This window comes from Mastigoproctus giganteus, chromosome 5, assembly GCF_048544385.1.
Source record: "Mastigoproctus giganteus isolate SK-2022 chromosome 5, ASM4854438v1, whole genome shotgun sequence".
NCBI classification, from domain to species: domain Eukaryota; kingdom Metazoa; phylum Arthropoda; class Arachnida; order Uropygi; family Thelyphonidae; genus Mastigoproctus; species Mastigoproctus giganteus.
The window spans coordinates 182,153,556-182,172,730 of NC_143579.1; the positions used below are offsets into that span (position 1 = coordinate 182,153,556).

Here is a 19,175-nt window from a genome sequence, read left to right on the forward strand (position 1 = left end):
TGCAACGCGTCCAATCATTGGAGCCTGCGGATTATCCACTCCGGAGGACTTTTGCTACTTGGTTTCTTCAACAGAAACGGTTCGCAAATGCTGACTTCCAGCGGGATCGCTGTTCACGCGACCTCCCTTTCAACGTCCTCTACCGCGTGACGAAGACATTTCGAACCCTGCAATGCTATGTGATTCCGATTCGTCTTTGTACCCCCACACCTCCTGCAAGTTTGTCGCACTGGTAGTGAATCACCCAAAGTATATGCACGTACAAAGCACAAATATGCTTATAAGACAGAATATTTCACAGGCGTGCATTAAGTTGTTTGGTATACGGTTTCGCATTTTCTTGTGAAACAGTTCGTCGGTGTACCTGCCACGTGCCGTCCTGTGCCGCATAGCAGATTGCAGGTAGGGATATTAGTATGAGTCGACATCAGGGGCCAAACAAAAGCGGAACAAGTTTGGCCAACGAGCGCCTGTAATTGCGATCCAAAGCGAATATCTGGAGGTCTTCTCCGATCATTAGCAGGGCTTGTACTGTAAAACGTACTTGGCCAAGTAGAAATCTGTCACTGATCTTCAGCCTATTCCACTGTAGCTGAAGAAGAGGGGTGGCTCTTAGGGAAGGAAGTGGAACATGGCACTGACATATATCTCAGAAGTCAGGGGAGTTGATCTTGCCAACCAGCATTTTGAAAGTGGTCACAGTTTTCCTCATGCGGATTATTTGAGGCAGCCGTGGGATTGGAAGGTGGTCGGCCATGCTGGTGGTTCTCTGTTGGGGGGGGGAAAGTCGATGTTTGCGGGTTGCCCACTTCAGTATCCAGTATTCGCTGGCGAGGATGGGCTTCATGAGAGAAGGTACCGCGGAGCCCCATATTTCAGAGGCATACAGAAAGGTAGGATACACAACGGTTTGCAGATAACTGATTGTAGTTCTTGCATCTGTGTTATGAAGAAGATGTTGACGGGCAATCCAAATGTTGACGGGCTGATCTTGCGTAGAACACATTCGATGTGACAGTTGAACAGAAGATTTGGGTCGAAGGTTACACTAAGATCTTTGTGTTTAGTTACACTTGGAATAAGTGCGCCCTCCAGTGAGGATTGTATGAATGTGGGACACTTCTTCAGAAAGAAAACCATAATAACGGATTTTTGGGGGTTCAGTTTAAGACCGAAATGGTTGAGATGGTTAGACAGAGCTGTGATCTTATTACAGATTTCCGATGTGATCACTCCCTTGTCGGTGGTATTTCCGATAGGAACTGTATATCGTCGGCGTAGGTAATAACGTCATCTCTGTTACACACAAACGGAATAAGGAGGGGGGTAAAAAGTAGTCCTGATAAAACGCCACCTTGCGGCAGACCTGCATTGATGGATCGGGTATAGGAGAGGTTGCGATGGGTGAGGTACACTGTTCTATTCCAGAGGAGTGATTGCAGAAAAGCGAAAACGTCTAAGTGTGGGCTCACAATTGATTTATATAGTGAATCAATTATGATTCACTATATAATCAAATATAATTGTGATTACCATTTCCCTATCTCTACAAGAAAATTCAATAAATCATCAAAAGGATACCATGGGAACCTCCTTGTCGCTTGTTTAAGAGGGGCGGTTGAAACGTTCTTGGCGTGACTATGAAGAGTTTACTTGAGGAGCCTGGTAACATGTTACTTTTCAACGTGTCTCCTTTGGAATCAAAGGAGTTTTGATTCCAATAATTTGATTCCAAATAATTGGAATCAAATTTGATTCCAATTATTTGGAATCAAAGCATCTCTGAGATGGCAGTTCTCCTGAAATTTTCATGCACCACAGTTTGAAGGGTGTATCGAGAATGGTGAAACGAACAGAAAACATCCTCTCAACGGCACTCTTGTGGAAGAAAATCACTTATTGATGAGAGAGGCAAGAAGAGGATGGCTAGAATTGTGCAAGCAAACAGACGGGCCACAATGTGGCACATCACGTCAGAATACAACCTTGGTGAACAGAAAAAAATATCGCAACGGACCACTAGTCGCACTTTGTCGCGAATGGGCTACAAAAGCCGACCGCCACATCGCGTACCTTTGTTATCAATGAAGAACAAGAGAGCACACATCCTCTGGGCACAGCAACACCAGCACTGGACTATCGAGGATTGGAAAACAGTTGCTTGGTCTGACGAGTCGAAGTTCCTCATGTTGATGGAAGGCTCAGAATTTGGCGAAAACAACATGAATCCACGGACCCGTCATGGCTGACGATTACTGTGCAAGGTGGTTGGGACAATGTTATGGTGTGGGGAATGTTTTCGTGGCACACGTTGGATCCAATTATACCCATAGATTCACATCCGAATGCCAATCGTACCTAAACATCGTTGCTGACCAAGTGCATCCGTTCATGTTGACAGTTTATCCTCAGTCAGATGGTTACTTCCAGCAGGATAATGCGCCAGTGCACAAAGCCCGAATCACCATGGAATGGTTCCAGGAACATGACAACGACTTTTCTTTGCTGCAGTGACCTGCTCAATCCTGTTGAACATCTTTGGGATGAGCTGGAAAGGACTGTTTGCTGCAGGCCTACACTCCGTCGAATCTCAAGGAACTGCGTGACACACTGATGTCATGGTACTCCATTCCTGCACAACGTTTTTCGCATCTTGTTCAATCCATGCCCAGATGAATTCAGGCTGTTTTAAAGGCTAAAGGAGGCTCAACACGCTACTAGGTAGGTGTACCTAATAAAGTGGCAGCACAGTTTATATATATATATATATATATATATATATATATATATATTTTTTTTTTTTTTTTTTTGCCTAGGAAATAGGCTAAAGTCCAAAGGTGCTAGATCTGCTAATATGAGGATAGTATAAGATTTCAAAGTCTCACTCATGCAGTTCAGCCAAAGACAATGAGACGTGAGCATGCGCGTTGTCGTCGTGGAAGAAGACTACTTTTCTCAGTTTTTCACGGCGTTTTTCTTTAATATTTTTATGAAAGAGCCTCGCAAGGTCTCCGTAATGGGCCCCTGTGACCATCTGGCCTTTGTGAAGATGATCCACTACCTCTATTAGCATCCCAAAAAGTCGAAACCATTGCTTTGCCAGCAGAAAGAATCGACTTGGCTTTCTTTGCAGGGGATGAGCAGTTGTGTTTCTCCTGTTTGGACTGCTCCTCTGTCTCTGACTGAAATTAATGGACCCACGTCCTATCCATAATTACAAATCATGCAAGGAAATTGCTGGATCTGCTTGAAAACAACACAAATGTTCAACTGATTTCACAAATCCTCTGCGTTTTTGATCTGCCGTCAACAGCTTTGGGAACGATCGTGCTGACACGTTTTTCATAGCGAGCAGTTCTGTTATTATGTGTGCACATGTTCAGATGAAATGACTAAGACTCTGGCAATGTACCAAAATGTCACTCGTCGATCATTCATCAGCAGATCAGGCATACTATCAATAACTTCTGGGTGATAGGCGTTGCAGACCTTCCACATTGTTAGTCATCTCCAGGCTTTTCCTCCCTTGTTTAAATTCTGCTACACACTCCTAAACCGTGGAGTAGCAAGGTACATCTTTCCCCAGTGCTGTAACCATATCCTCATGAATTTTTATTGGCGTTAGTCCCTTTTTCCCAAATATTGGATCACTGCAAGGTGACTGATTTTGTCACTTTGCAGTCACATTCACACAACTTTGTTGACTTCAGAAACTATAATTAAAAAAAAAACAGACCTTACTGAAACTGCGTGAAACTTGCTGGGTTAATATGTGAAGGTAGACACTGTGCTGCCACTTTATTAGATACACCTACTTAGTAGCGTGTTGAGCCTCCTTCAAAACAGCCTGAATTCGTCTAGGCATGTATTGAACAAGATGCTAAAAACGTTGTGCAGGAAAGGAGTACCATGCAAACATGAGTGTGTCACGCAGTTCCTTGAGATTCGACAGAGGTGTAGGCCTGCATCGAACCACCCTTTCCAGCTCATCTCAAAGATGTTCAAAGAGGATTAAGATCCGGGGGCCTGAGCGGGCCACTGCAGCAAAGAAAAGTCGTTGTCATGTTCCTGGAACCATTCCATAGTGATTCGGGCTATGTGCACTGGCGCATTATCCTGCTGGAAGTAACCATCTGACTGAGGATAAACTGTCAACATGAACGGATGCACTTGGTCAGCAACGATGTTTAGGTACGATTGGTATTCGGATGTGTATCTATGGATATCAATGGACCCAACGTGTGCCAAGAAAACATTCCCCACACCATAACACTGCCCCCACCACCTTGCACAGTAATCGTCAGACATGACGGGTCCATGGATTCATGTTGTTTTCGCCAAATTCTGAGCTTTCCACCAATATGATGCACCAGGAACTTCGACTCGTCAGACCAAGCAACTGTTTTCCAATCCTCGATAGTCCAGTGCTGGTGTTGTTGTGCCCACAGGAGGCGTGCTCTCTTGTTCTTCATTGATAACAAAGGTACGCGTGTGGCCATTGGCTGTTGTAGCCCATTCGTGACAAAGTGCGACTAGTGGTCCGTTGAGATAATTTGTTCTGCGCTCCAAGGTTGTATTCTGACGTGATATGCGACATTGTGGCACGTCTGTTTGCTTGCATAATTCTAGCCATCCTCTTCTGACCTCTCTCATCAGCAAGCATTACGCGGAGATGGGGAAACCCCTAGTGCCGTTAGACACTAAACACTTCTCATCAAGAAGCGATTTTTTTCCACAGGAGTGCAGTTGAGATGATGTTTTCTCTTAGTTGCACCATTCTCGATACACCCTTGAAACTGTGGTGCGTGAAAATTTCAGGAGATTGATCCTGTAAAACACTCAACAATCTATAATTATCCCACATCCATTATTGAAGGTTTCGACCTGATTAGCATATACATAAGAGAACAACTCCCTTGTTTCGTTCTTTGCACTCTCAGTCAGCGAATTCTAGTACCTTCATGAAGGGGAGGATGATGTAGGATTTCGCGGTTTTCAAATTGACTGCAGGTGCAAATTTAACAGATGTTAGAGCAGGGAGGACAACTATAGGTCGTCGAGCGTTCAGAGAATAGTTGCCAGTGGAAGAAATTTAAAAATGGAAAATCTTTAAATCTAAGTGAAGCGACGCGAATGCTGACGAAAATGTAAGGTGATGGTGTGAGGTACTTGATGTCTGGGGTACATTATCAAGGATAATCGTCACCAAAAAAAGGAGCAATTAACCTGTGCATTTAATATCGAAAAATTACGAAGCATCAGTATTTGTATTGCGTAAAGAACTATAAGAACTGTATTAAGAGATTTAGGGGATCTTCACAGAACCACTGATCTCGGACACCAACCAGAAAATAGTGATGCATTGGTACTGGGAATGGACGAACTCAGGACAGTTGAAGATAATCATATTATTTGAAGGATGAGTGTGCACATATGGGAGAAATAACACAAATCAGTGTAAACATGTATCTCCGACAGTACAGGCTGCTGGAGTAGGTATAATGGTATTGAGCATGTTTTCGTGGCATACTCTTATCTCGCTGGTGGGCACCGTGAGCAAAAGATCATATTTAATAGAATATCGTTGAGAATCAGATTCCCCTAGAAATATCGCATGTTTGCCTCTTATGGACAGGGACGCCTTTAACATTAAAATACCCTGTAAAGTATCAATGACAATGCAACTGCTCCAAATGAGTGAAAGGACTGGAAACTAGCATAAGCATTAACGTTAGTAGAGGCTGTTGTTGTTGTTGTTGTTGTTGTTGTTCAAGTAGGGTTTTAGAAGCATCAGTGACTAAGGCCATATTACTCCTTGTATATTGTCTATAAATTGCGTGTGTTCTTAGGTTGAATTTTTGTTTTCTGAACAAAAAAACCAGAGTTTCCAGGGGAAAAAAAAAACCACGCTACCCTTGCCTGAGACCGATTAACTCACTCACGTTGTGAAAAAGACCCATAAAAATTTCTCCCGTCATCGACGGGATATGAACTCGTATATTTTCCAGCCGGTGTGGGGAGGACCGCGATTCTACCAACTATGCTACCCACGAAGGCATTATAATGTACAAATTAGAGGTATATGACGCAAAAAGGCAAGCTTATACAGCATCCGCCAAAAAAAAAAAACCTTCCCATTTCACTCACACATTCGCTCCAAAAGTTTGTCGACTTCATCCTTGAATTTATTTAAGCTATCAACTTCCACAACGACAGATGGAAGTTTGTTGCCATAATCAACTACCCACTGGCGAAAGACAAATTTCTGCACATCTATTCGACAACAGTATTTCCTCAATTTCAGTTTATGCTCTCTCAGGTTTGTAATCTAAGAAAGAGGAAGCATCCCATTACCATTGAACCTGCTCAATCCATTCAAGGCCTTATACACCGAAATCAGATCACCTCGCAGCTACCTAGTCTCCAGAAGCTGCAATTTGTGGAACTTAAGCCTTTCTTGGTTTCCCTTCGTTCCCCTCACCAATCTTGTTGCCCTTCTCTCTACTCCCTGAAGCAACTCTACATCATTCCTAAAATGAAGCCTCCAGATCTGTACGCAGTACTCAAGGTGTGTCCTGACCATTGCCTTATACAGAGGGATAATAACCTCCTTTTCTCTACTAGCAAAATTCCTGTATATCATCGACCTGCTCTGGCAGCCTGTCTGCACTGCTCAGAAAACTTTATATCTGACTGCACAATTACTCCCAGGTCTTTTTCATTTTCTACCACCCTAAGTGTAGTACTGTACAACACAGTAGGTACGTTACTCTGGCGTTACTTCTACACATATGCAGTACTTAGCATTTGTCAATGTTAAACTTCAGTTGCACTTCTCAGCCTATCTGCCCAACTTCTCTTGACAGTTCACTTCAAAACTCGTATGGATAAGTGAAGGTTTCAACACCTCCCCAAGTTTAAATTTTGGGATTTTTCTAAGCAGTGCAAGTCAGTGTTTCGTGTTCCAGCTTCTCGTTCAACTTCCGATCTGTGATCGGCCGCAATTTAAAATCATTTTAACGAAATCAGACTATTACACTAGTTAAATGCTCAACGGGCAAAATCGGTTACCGACGAGGTTCGCCGTTTAGTAGATGAATCGTCTTTTGACCTGAATTGCCTACAGCAACCATTTCATTATAGGACCCGTGGTAAAATTATAGGATACCCCAAGACCTCAAGAATAATTCAACCCGATCATGAGGATCCAAAGTCTGAAATAATTATCTTCAATAAAAACCTTGATATAGTCAGTTTCCAGTCTTTGTACACAATTTGCAACGTGCATTAATGTTACTACAGCAACACTTTCATTTTATATTATTTCCCTGTATTGCCAGCCAGCTACAATATTTCTCCTCACCTTCATTACTTAGACTCGGCGCTTCACGCTATTAACCCAGAGCCTCAGCTAATTTTAATGGATGCAAATTCTAAATCTTCTCTGTGGTACAGCAAATCCACAAATACATAAGAGGACGTCTTTTAGAGGACCTCATTTTATCTCATCTACTGGATGTCATTAACCATCTGGGCCAGCCTTATACCTTTTCCAACTCTTCAGGACAATCAAATATAGGCATTACATTGGTAACTAACAACTTACTCTAATTTATTCCTAACTGCAGGTAAACACTCATCTCACTACATCTGATCATAAGGTCATCCCTTTCCTATTAGAAAAAACAGATAAAGTTTTAAGGCAACTTCCAAGAGACCTTGTGAGATATTCGCTTCTTAATATTCATTGGAGCAACTTTGAAAAATCAAAAATCCAGAAATTTCCTTCAGATGATATTAAAGCTATTTCTGACTATAATCCTGAAGAATTAATACTTCTCATTCAAAAGACGGTTCAGAAAGCCATTTCCAGATCAACAAGGAAGAAGTTATTGACCACCAAAACTACACCTTTGTGGTCACAGAAACCCACGATACTAAGACTTTACGTTCATCGAGCTAGAAAAATCTTTCAAAAAGCCATAAGAAACAAGAATATCTTACCATCAAAACTCTCAAGACTACACCAAGAATTTAAAAATTCTAAGAATTTATATATCAAAACCATCAAAAAATATATAAGCTGGAATCCTGGCAAAATTTGATAAAAACTGCTGGTAAAGAAAATCCATGGGGTTTGATTTACAAAATCTGCAGAAACAAAATAAATCCAGGAGATATCCTTAAAACAGTTATAATAAATACTGAAGACTCTTTAAACTGGAACAATACTGTCAATAAAATACTAGACAAACTCTTCCCGCAGAACGATCCAACTCTTGACTGCCCTGTGCAGGCTGAAATCAGAAATCTAAATGAATCATATTTCACCCCACTTCAACGTTGCCATTCTCACTGGACGAATTAAAATCTGCAGTTAATTCAATTAAAAAGGACAAATGTCCTGGACTAGATCTACTGGAATGTATTTTTCTTAAACGCTTCTAGGGGCTACGACCAAATCACATGATTTTCCTCTTTAATAAATGCTTAGATTTTAGTACCTTTCCTGTTATCTGGAAGTCAACTTTACTGAAAATTTTACCAAAACCAGGAAAACCTCAGCACGACCCAAAATCTTACAGGCCAATTGCATTGCTTTCCCACTTAGGTAAACTACTTGAACGTTTAATCAGTCCCAGAATTAATTCACTGCTTGCGGAGGCCAATTTAAATTCATCCCTTCGATATAGCTTTACACCAGGCCGGGACTGGCTGTGAAGATGCACTGTTTCAAATAAAAAAGCTCATAGATGAATCTACATTTAAATATACACTAATTTTATTTATAGATTTCGGTGCTTTCGATACACTATGGTGGGGGAGTGTCCTTCGTTGTCTTATAGATGCCAATTTCCTCAGTTATTATATCTTCTCATAAAGAACTATTTTAGTAATCGCTCTATCTTGATACAAACTAAATACCAGTCTGTATCCAGACATACTACACGAGGCTGCCCCCAAGGGTCTATTCTTGGACTCCTAGTGTGAAATTTTGTCCTAAAAGGTTTCTCCTCAATGATGATCTGACAAATATAAATACAAATAGCTTACGCCGATGACTTATCCATTCTTGTCCATGGAAATTCCAGAAGACATCTAGAAACTTCTACAAATAATATTCTCTCCAGACTGACTGGGCCACTCAAAACAAGCTCACCGTTTTAGTGACAAAAACAAAAATGATGATCTTCAAGGGAAGGGTAAATTATGGTAGGCCTCCAGTAATAAAATATCAAGGGGATTCGCTTCCTCTAGTGCCTACACACAAACACCTTGGTGTTCTCCTAAATGACCGTCTATCCTTCTCTTTGTACTTACAGCATCTCTCTAAAAAGATTAAGAATACGTCATGGTCTTCAGAATTTCTAGGAAAGAATGGGGATTAAAAAACAATACTCCGTACCTTGTATCGCACCGTCTTTATCCCAATTCTATCATATGCCTCCTGTATTTGGTTTCAAAGGGCCAGCCTTCTTACTGTAAAATCTCAACTGGAAACTATACAAAGGTCTTTTCTCTTGGCACTGCTTCGAATATGCCATACAATCTCCACACCGGCGCTACAATCTATCGCAGGAACTTTACCCGCTGACCTTCATGTTATTTATAAAGGTCTCTGCTATTATATTAGGAAAAGAATACCTATTACCTGCCTAAACGTCTGCGCGGGTAGCACAGTGGTATCGTCACCGTCCTCCCCACACCGGGTGGAAAAGGCCTGGGTTCGAATCCCGTCGATGACGCGAGGAACTTTAATGGACTTTTTTCACTCCGTGGCTGAGTTAGTTGGTCTCAGGCGTAGATAGCAAGGTTTTTCTCCCCAGTAACTGGGGTTACTGGTTACTGGGAAGAAAAACCTTGCAGCAAAACAGGCAAATCAACCATAGAACATACGCAATTTACAGACACAAATACGGGTTAATGTATTTAATTACGGGCAACCCTAAAATAATAATAATAATAATAATAAATTACCTGCCTAAATATTACTGTCGATCCAACTGCTGACCCAAAGAAAGAAAAAGAGAAATGCTGGAATCTTCTCACCAACTGTTAGCAATCCGGGTGGTCCTTGTCTACTAAAGGTATTGTAACCAAGTCGTTTATACCTGATATTTCATTTACCTCTTCCAACATTGTATAGAAATGTTCTTCCCCAGTTTCTGCGCATCATACTTAATAAGGTTATGGATCAATGAATGCGAAGCTCTTACAGATTCTTGCTTATGCGGTGGCATCGAGGACTGGCAACATGTAATCGAGTCCTGCCCAATTTACCAAGCCCTTCGGCAACAGATCTTAACTACATCTCATCAATTTGTTCCTGGAAATGAACACGATTTAATTGCAAATAAGAAAATTTTTGAAATCTTCCAAGAATTTGCAAAAGAAATTTTTAACAGACGGTGCCAACTAACCGGTTTTCCTTTATATTTCCTCTATTTTCCCTCTCTTCGTGTTATTCAGGCATCAATTCCATTGAGTTTTCTGTTCTGTCATGTGTCGTCCTGGCCAAGTCTACCTGAAATTTAATTATGCAACAATGGGGGGGGGGGCTACCAGACTTTACCTACTGATTTCTCCAACGACTCGACTACTGCTTATTGCCACCGGATCACTAAGCTACATGACGACTGCTGAATTCATTATTCTTGGCGGCTTTTTTTTAATGTATTTATTGGTTTAATTTATTACTTTTATTTAATTATTTATTTTTATTTTATTTTATTTATTTAATTTTTTTCTGACAATTTGATTTTTTTGTTTACAATCACTGCTTTTTTATTTTTATTTATTTATTTATTTATTTTATTTATTTTTTTATTTTATTATTTATTTTATTTTATTTATTTTTTCATTTTATTATTTTGTTTTATTTTATTTTAGTATTATTATTTATTATTTTGTTTTATTTTATTATTATTATTTATTATTTTGTTTTATTTTATTTTATTATTATTATTTTTTTTTATTTGCTGGCACCACCGGTTTGGGCTCCCAGTGGTAAAATGTAATCGATGTCTAATAGCCCCAGGGGGAGTACCAAGAGGGTTCCCCCATCTCCGCGTTGTGCACTCTGTGTATCCCAGAACTCTGTGAAGGCCAGAGGATTAAAAAGTGTTACGTGTGTTGGCGTTGTGTAATGTTGTTCTTCTGACCATTTAGCCGTTGGGACCACCCCGTTGCCCACACTTAGCCCAGAGGAGGCAGTAGAGGGTTCGCTTAAGTACTTGGCAAGCCCTGCCACCTAATTTCCGAAGATTTCAGTGGCAAGGGCCTAAAAAAATAAAATAATAATAAAATAATAATAATAATAATAATAAATAATAAAATAATAATAATAATAATAATAAAATAATAATAATAATAAAATAATAATAAATAAACAAAAATAATAATAAATAAAAATAATAATAAAAAAATAAAAATAAATAAATAAAGTAAAAAAATGTGACAAGTTAGAGTCTGAAGGAGGGGGGGGATGACAGGTAAAAACATGGGGATGATAGGGAAGACACAGAAGATTAGCAAATACTGATCTAAAGCATTACCAATAGGTTCGGTCTCACTAGTAGTCATCCTCAGAAACCGTTTTTGTTGATGCTCTTGTAGTAGTAGGCTTCTAGGAGCATCGGTGACGAAGGCCATATTGCTCCATGTGTATTGCCTGTAAATTGCGTGTGTTCTGAGGTCGATTTTCTGTATTGCTGGACCAAAAATCCGAGTTTCCGGGTGAAAAAATCATGCTAACCTCTCCTGATGAGACCGACTAACCCAGCCACGTAGTGAAAAATGCCCATAAAAATTCCTGCCGTCATCGAACTGTGGTCTTTTCCACCTGATGTTGGGAGAACTGTGATCCTACTAACTGTGCTATCCACGAGGGCGTTTTAAAGATGTACCGTAAAATTGAAAGGAATATTAGACCACACCATGAGGGCTCATCACAACCTCAAAAGACATGACTTAATATCGGATGACAGAAGAGATAAGGTACGGGCTCAAAGCCTGTCTCTGGATGCCAAACATTTTTCGTCACTTTAACCCACCATTAAACAAACTGATTTGTTTAATGGTTGGGTGAAGTGACGATATTCCAATAACACCGTTTAATGGAGATGATAATTAGCGGATGATATTAGTAGCACCAGGCCACAACCAGGTTTAGTGTCACGACAGCTCGGTATAACAGAATATCTTTTTCTTCTTCCCTAGATGTTTTATATGTAGGGAAGAAGATGGTACACCTTGAATAACATCAAAAACTCTTAAACGACTGAGGTGGCGGGAATATGATCATTGATTCGTTTAAATGATAACCACTTACCATTTTGATGTCAATAAATAGGTCATTTATAGTTTATCTATTTGTTTTGTTTGGCTGCTTTATAACACTGCTTTATTTTTACTAGGCCGCTTCATATTACTGCACTAGGATGGGATTTGAACCATTGGCTTACAAAGGGCTAGAGACTGGTTCTCGTGAAGTGGTAGCGCATGTCGTCAAACAGAACAGAATTATCTTTGTTTTTATGTCAGCATTGAATCCGGGGAATACAGGTACAACGTTTCTATGTATTATTTCTCACTAATTATTATTAAAACACTTTAAACAAACTGTTGGGATTACATTACAGAGATAATACATATAGTAATATTGGATGAACTTCTCCGAAACACTTAAGTGTGTTCAGAAAGCTTTTGTTACCATAGTGATGTTTTCATTTTAATTATTTTGAATTTGATTCTTTTTCCTAAATTTTTTCCCCCTTCCGAGGCGACGGCATAATTCGCCTAAATCGATGGAACCACTCGAACATGGCACTCTAGGCGATGGCCTGGGTCGCTCATATATGCACATGCCGCCCCTGGTTTTACTGTATGAGTAGCTGTGTATCAGTTATAGCAAAACATTTAACAGTTAACAATTTTTTTTTTGAGGCAACGTATGGGTTCGATCTCGCAATTACTATGATTACTATGGATTATAGTGTAATTGGAAATTTAGATATATAGTACATAAAGTCGTTATTAGTGTTGTTTTCGTTTAGTTATTACTAGAGTTGTATGTCTCCAACTTTATTTAATATATATGTAGAAAAAAGGGTTAATCAGGAGTTGGCAGAGGAAGTATGTTTGAGAGAGAATATGGAATATGGGTTGAAGGTGGGATGGGGTAAGATTATTGAGGGTGTTAGATTTGCAGATGATATATGGCATTTGGTGGCAAATTCTGAGGGACTGCAGAAATTGGTTGAGGAACTAAAGGAAAGGCGGGAAGTTTACAATAAATATTAAGAACACAAAGGATTATGAGGGTGGGAAGAAAAAGGTGTGGATTGATTCTTGAAATTGTAGGAGAGAAAATAGAACAAAAGAGCAAGTATAGGAATTTATTGAAATTAAGAGAAGTTATCCAAAACAGTTTTTTCAAAACGACACCATGATAACGAATTACTTGCCTCCAGTATGTATAGCAAACTTTCGATTTATGTGGTCAGCATTTTGTGTACAGTACAGTATTGGTAATCCATTACTTGAGCATTTCACCTTCACAGAGCTTCAGTTCCAACCTGAGACAAAAAAAAAAAAAAAAAAAAAAAACCCTCAAACTATTATATTAAGGGCACCCATTATTTCTAAACATACCCATACAGTGGCGGACAAAAAAACTGCATCACTTGTGAATTTTGAAAATAATGTGTTTTGCTCTGTATTGTGGATTGAGACAACGTATGGGTTCGATCTCGCAATTACTATGATTACTATGGGATATATATCTCTGTGAATGAAATCCAATAAAAAGATTACGCCTGATACACCTAACTGCCATAAATATCTTCCCCAAAGGGTAAAATGCGTAATTAATGGAAATATGAGAAATCGTGCAAATGTAAATCACGACAACCAAACATACATTTTATTGCATTTACGTGTACAAACTGAAATGACAAGTTAACGTAATAGTATTATATATTGTAAATCAGCAAAATAAGTCCTCAATATTTTGTTGCTCCTCCTCGAGCAGCAATTACAGCCTTGCAACGATCTGGCATAGAGTTAATCACCCCAGGGGCTCACGTCTGGTGAGTATGAGCTTGGCACACCCAGGGTCCTGAGCTGGATATCACCGTTCTTCTATTTCTTGGTGATTCCCTTCTACTTCTCTCTCTCTCTCTCTCTCAGGGTAACTAGGGAATTTTTTTTTTTTTTTTTTTGGGCTGTTGCAGCATAAGCCTCAGGCTTCCTTGCACCATATAGCTAATAATAATAATAATAACTTTCAATAGGGTTCAAAAATCTGCACTGTTGCCAGGCCAGTCCAACACTGTAATGCCAGCATTTCTGAGGTATGACTTAAGGGGTTATGTTATGTTATTTGGTTTTTAGGAGCATTAGCAACTAAGGCCATATTGCTCCGGGATATGCGGTGGTCATTTCGTGACCTTTCCGCATCCTCCGTATTTGGTGGTGACGGGCTCGAACCCCGGTCTAATCAAGAAGCGTGTGCTACGCACTGCTGCTCCTTCCCACCTGGCTACGGAGGCGCTATATGACTTAAGGGGAAAAAAAAGAGGGAAAACATTGGTGTAAGTATGTTTTAAGCCTTGTGAGACAAGAAGACAAAACTCATTAAATCTAAATAGCATAAAATTTACCAATTTTTGCTGTGTCGCAAAGTGCTAAGTCCTGCTGAAAAATGCAATTTTGGACGTCTGTGTGGTGATCCCTAATAACGGATTTCACGCACTCCTCCAAGATAGTATGTAGGTTTCTACATTCACCGTTCCGTTAATAAACTTAATTAGCCCCACCCCTTTGCTTGTTATGCATCCCCAGACCGGTGGGGAACTTTACAGTCGGCATTATGCAGTCAGGATGGTATGTGTTATACTGGAGGGAGGTTATACTTCTTTCTTTACTATTTTCGTTCGGACTTCTTTGGACGACACATCTGTATGGCGGGACGTTTTCCTTCCTTAGTCACTTGTTCTGTCATAACCCCAGTATACTCATGTGACTGTCTAGTGGGTTTTTTATATTAGGACAATGGTCTCGGCCCTCGGTAACCCTATTCAACGGAAGGGAATAGGGACTGCAGCTTCGACCAGGGCGTTGTGATAATACTCAAACTCTTTCCAATTATAGGTAGAAATTCGAGTACCCGCGGTAACAGTTCTATTCAAATCCTGAATCTAATCTAATCCTGAATATCTACTGCTCGTCGTGTGAATAGAGGATAGGTCTGAGGCATATTTTTAAACAAAACATAGTTTAATACAATCTACTATAGAACTAATACATGTATAATAACTACTGCCCTAGTGGCAATGACAAGCAAATCCTAAAACATCTAATATAACTGCTTTCATGGATTTAAGAGTTTTTAGCATTATTGATCTTTGGAAGTTAATGGGCTCCTCACATAGGTGTTCTTCGTGTGGGTACTTCATCTCAGGCAAGGACTAGCATATGACATAATGGTTGTACAAACATGATGGGGGTCAATACTAAAAATACCGCACTATTTAGGATAGCATGCTTAAGATACATCATTTACCTATTGTTAATTTGTGAAACTGACAATCTAAGTGATGCGCTATTTAAGATAGCAGTATTAGGACATTTTACAATTTATCAATGCTAACATAATTAATTATATTATTGAGGAGTAAGGTTTATGTATAGCTGTTGGGATAACTTACCTAAATAAGGATGACTCATTCTACGGGGGGGCGGAACTCGGCGAGGGGATTCCGTGCTTTCGCAGTCTTCCTTCGGGTTCTGCTATCTTCGCTCGCTCATTCTGTATCTTCTTGCGCTGTTCTTCAAGCTTCTCTCTGTACAGTCATTCTGTAACGTAATTCCCGTTTCCAAAACTTTACTGTATTTTCTCACTCTCTCTCATACAGACTAACTAACCGACTGCTTCTGCCAAAACCACCACAAAACAACCCTCTTTCGCTCATCGTCCACCAGGGTATATCCTCCTTATCGCATGAACTTTCGCCTCACACCGAGCTTGAACTAGGGTGGGGCACTTTTCTCACGCGGTCAACATCAGACACACTGACCAGTATTTGTCAGGGAGAGCGAAGCTCTTATTTTCGTGGACTTGTGAACTTACTTCTGCGTAGCGACTGTTATCTTCAGTTAGGAAAATAATGGCAAAGGGAATTTATAACTGAGAAAGCGACCAAGTCGAATTTAACCATTCTATATTTGACAAGAAACTGATAGCGGTTACTCATGTACGATTGGCATTTATATCCTCCGCTGAAACGGCCAAAACAACTCCCTAGCAAGAAGGGGCACAGCAAAGGGGGGGAGGGAAATGCATGGGAAATATCTGTAAATTAATATGAAAAATGTGGGCATTTTACACTCCTCGCCACTACCGCTGAGGATTTCAGTCGGGGTACACAACTAAGACTGAAATTCTCGACGTCCTCCCTACTGGGGCTTTAACTTTTTGTCAGGGGGGGACAACATAAACATTCCTCCTCTTACAGTATGTAAAAGAAACTTAACTACTAACATATTATATGGCTATAATCAAATAAAATACAAGACAAACAAAAAGCGTATAGCACTTAGTTCATGGTGTGGTCTCATTACATTTACCCATCTCAACGCTGTTCACACTCCGTACGGAGGCCATTGTTCGCACTCATCCGTTGAGAGATCGTTTTTTTTTTTTTTTTTTTTACACACCACTAAAGTCCGTGCTTCAGTTAGCAGTTCCCTGGTTTAAATAAGTGAGCATTTTGAAGCACAACAGAAAACAGATTTGGACTTCGAGGCTGAGGTTGTCAGGTGGTAAAAAAGGAAATGTCCTTCCACAGTCTATGATTTGGCGAAGTTATTCTTCAGCAGGCTGGAGACACACAAAGGGAGCTTATCCCTCCAAGGAATGATCTGGGCACTGCTTTTGTTCATAGTTCTCACTTGGCTCACAGGCACGACATAAAACAAAAATAATCACTAAATTAGTAACTGTCCTCAAGTCATGGACACAAAGCATCTGAAGTTAATCAAGTAAGTACATTATAATTGTATACATGTATCTAAACATCACAATAATATAAACATGAACTAATGAACTAATAACTAAAATGGATCACTGCAACATACACAAAAGAAATATCATATATGTAAGGTTGACAAGAATACTAAATTTAGGTCTATTTTTGACTATTGTAGACATTAGCAGTATCCTTACACAGAAATGAATGGAATTGCAATCTCTTCTGTCTCCACGCTTCATGTTTTTTTTTTTCTTATGTTTGGTCTAGTCTTCCTTGGCTGTTACCACACGGCCTGGTGGTAAACCACTTTCACATTTCAGTTCTGAGGAAGAGCTTTTCTTTCCTTTACTAGGCCGATGAATTCCAGCCACTGGGTGCAAAGGTTCACTGTGCGGACTGCACAGTGGTCCGCCGGGTGGTTCCAGGGACAATGAAAGGGATTGTTTCTTGCATCAGGCAAGAATTCTGGATCGGGACAGGAGAAGACTTTAACATCCACCACAGTCCGGAAGGGAAGGGTCTTTTCCAGGCTTCGTGCCTTTCTTTCTCCTATAGCTATCACTGTTTGGTATGGCTTTGTAAGGATGCTTAACCATGATCCGAAATGCCGAGACGCAAATGCTCCTGCCTTTGGGGTTGATGCAATATACTGATGGTCCCAACTTACTAGGGCAATCTCTTCTACTTTGAGCGCACTTTCTTGGTTTCCTTGCATACCTTTCCGAAGACGAACCACTCAATTCATTCGCAAAATCAAACATGCCATGCATGGAAAAATAATAAGATCCTCATCAGAAAAAAAAACTTTAGAAATCATTCTCTTATTTTGAAAATAGCCCTTGATTCTCCTGATTAGCACAATGTTTCATTTATCAGCAGTCTGGATTTTTGAAGGCACGAACATGAGTACACTACTTCAGCAATCTTGTTTCTGTTTTTTTTTTTTTTTTTTTTTTAAATAGTCAATATTACCTATGTGTTTATTCTATATTGACCTTCTTACATTAATGCAATATCAATTACTCCCTACTTTCATACATGATGAAGTTCTCATTAGTAGGTAAACTTTATTCAAAGAAATTATTGATGGAATTAGAATTCTGATTAATATTGCTTTGAGGATTTCTTTCCACAGTGAAGTTGTTTTTTTTTCTTTTTTTTTTCAAATATTATTTATATAGATATGTAGTACAAGAAGATGGATCCCAAGTCTAGATCTTGAAGTTCAGAAGTTACCTCCTATTCACTTACATTTTTTTTTTTTTTTTTTTTTTTTTTTCAGGAAAATGCTAAAACAAGTAGTAACTGGGTGGAACCAGCCGTTCCCAGGACAATTGTCTCACCTTGTTCCCAAAATAAAAAGACCAAATATGATTATTTTTTTTTTCCGTTCCGAATCCATTTTCTTGAACTTAAATTTTTGTTATGCAATGAGGGAGAGGAAACAAAAAAGAAACTAGGGGGTGCACCCATGAGGCCCTAGCCCCATCTGTATCCTTCCTCTCTGCATTATTTTATAAACTCCAGATATATTTGTGTGTGGAAAGTATTTGCTTTAATAATATTAGCTCAATGGTTATAGAATTCTGGTACTAAATCACTGGGTTTTTTTTTTTTTCCCAAGATTCATTAAAGTGATTCGTGCTTCTGCATGAGATTCATAAAGATAAATTAATTCTATTTTCCTACTTGTGCCATTTCGCAACCTGCATTCATTTAGCCAACCATTTATCCAGCTGCTGATAAAACACTGCCAGAATCCTACAAAACTGATCAATTTTTTTTTTCACCTCTGTGGTCACGTTCTTTGATCCTTTGCTTACCATAACTTCGCTTATCCCCTCTCTCTTTCTCTTGAAATAACACAAAAGTTTTTATTTTTTTTTTTCACATTAGTACAGGAAGATGATCTTCCTATCTAAAATCTTGATCTCCTGATGTCATAAATTTTTTTTTGTACTGGTAAAGTGATATGTAAATTAAAAAGAAACCTTTTCTCAATGGTCCTACCACAGTTTAAGCAGAAATGCAAATTAAATTCTCAATCATTCCTAATTCTCTCCTCAAAAAAAAAAGACTTGTGCTTGCTCTTCACATCTGCTCCTATAGTTCTAAGTATTCTCTGTCCCTTTCATCTCATGC

The 19,175-nt window shown here is 39.5% G+C and overlaps 1 protein-coding gene across 3 annotated transcripts in view; it reads left to right on the forward strand.

Moving 5' to 3' along the window:
* The window catches only part of Hpd (4-hydroxyphenylpyruvate dioxygenase), a 226,831-nt gene that overhangs the window by 93,915 nt on the left and 113,741 nt on the right, over positions 1–19,175 (forward strand). For 2 of the 3 annotated variants that reach the window (XM_090373561.1, XM_090373562.1), the window contains one exon: positions 12,417–12,564. In XM_090373561.1, coding sequence (XP_090229687.1) covers positions 12,417–12,564 — 148 coding nt within the window. Of the gene's footprint in view, positions 1–9,142; positions 9,155–12,416; positions 12,565–19,175 lie in introns of those variants that run through there. The other variant, XM_090373563.1, reaches the window with a different exon arrangement.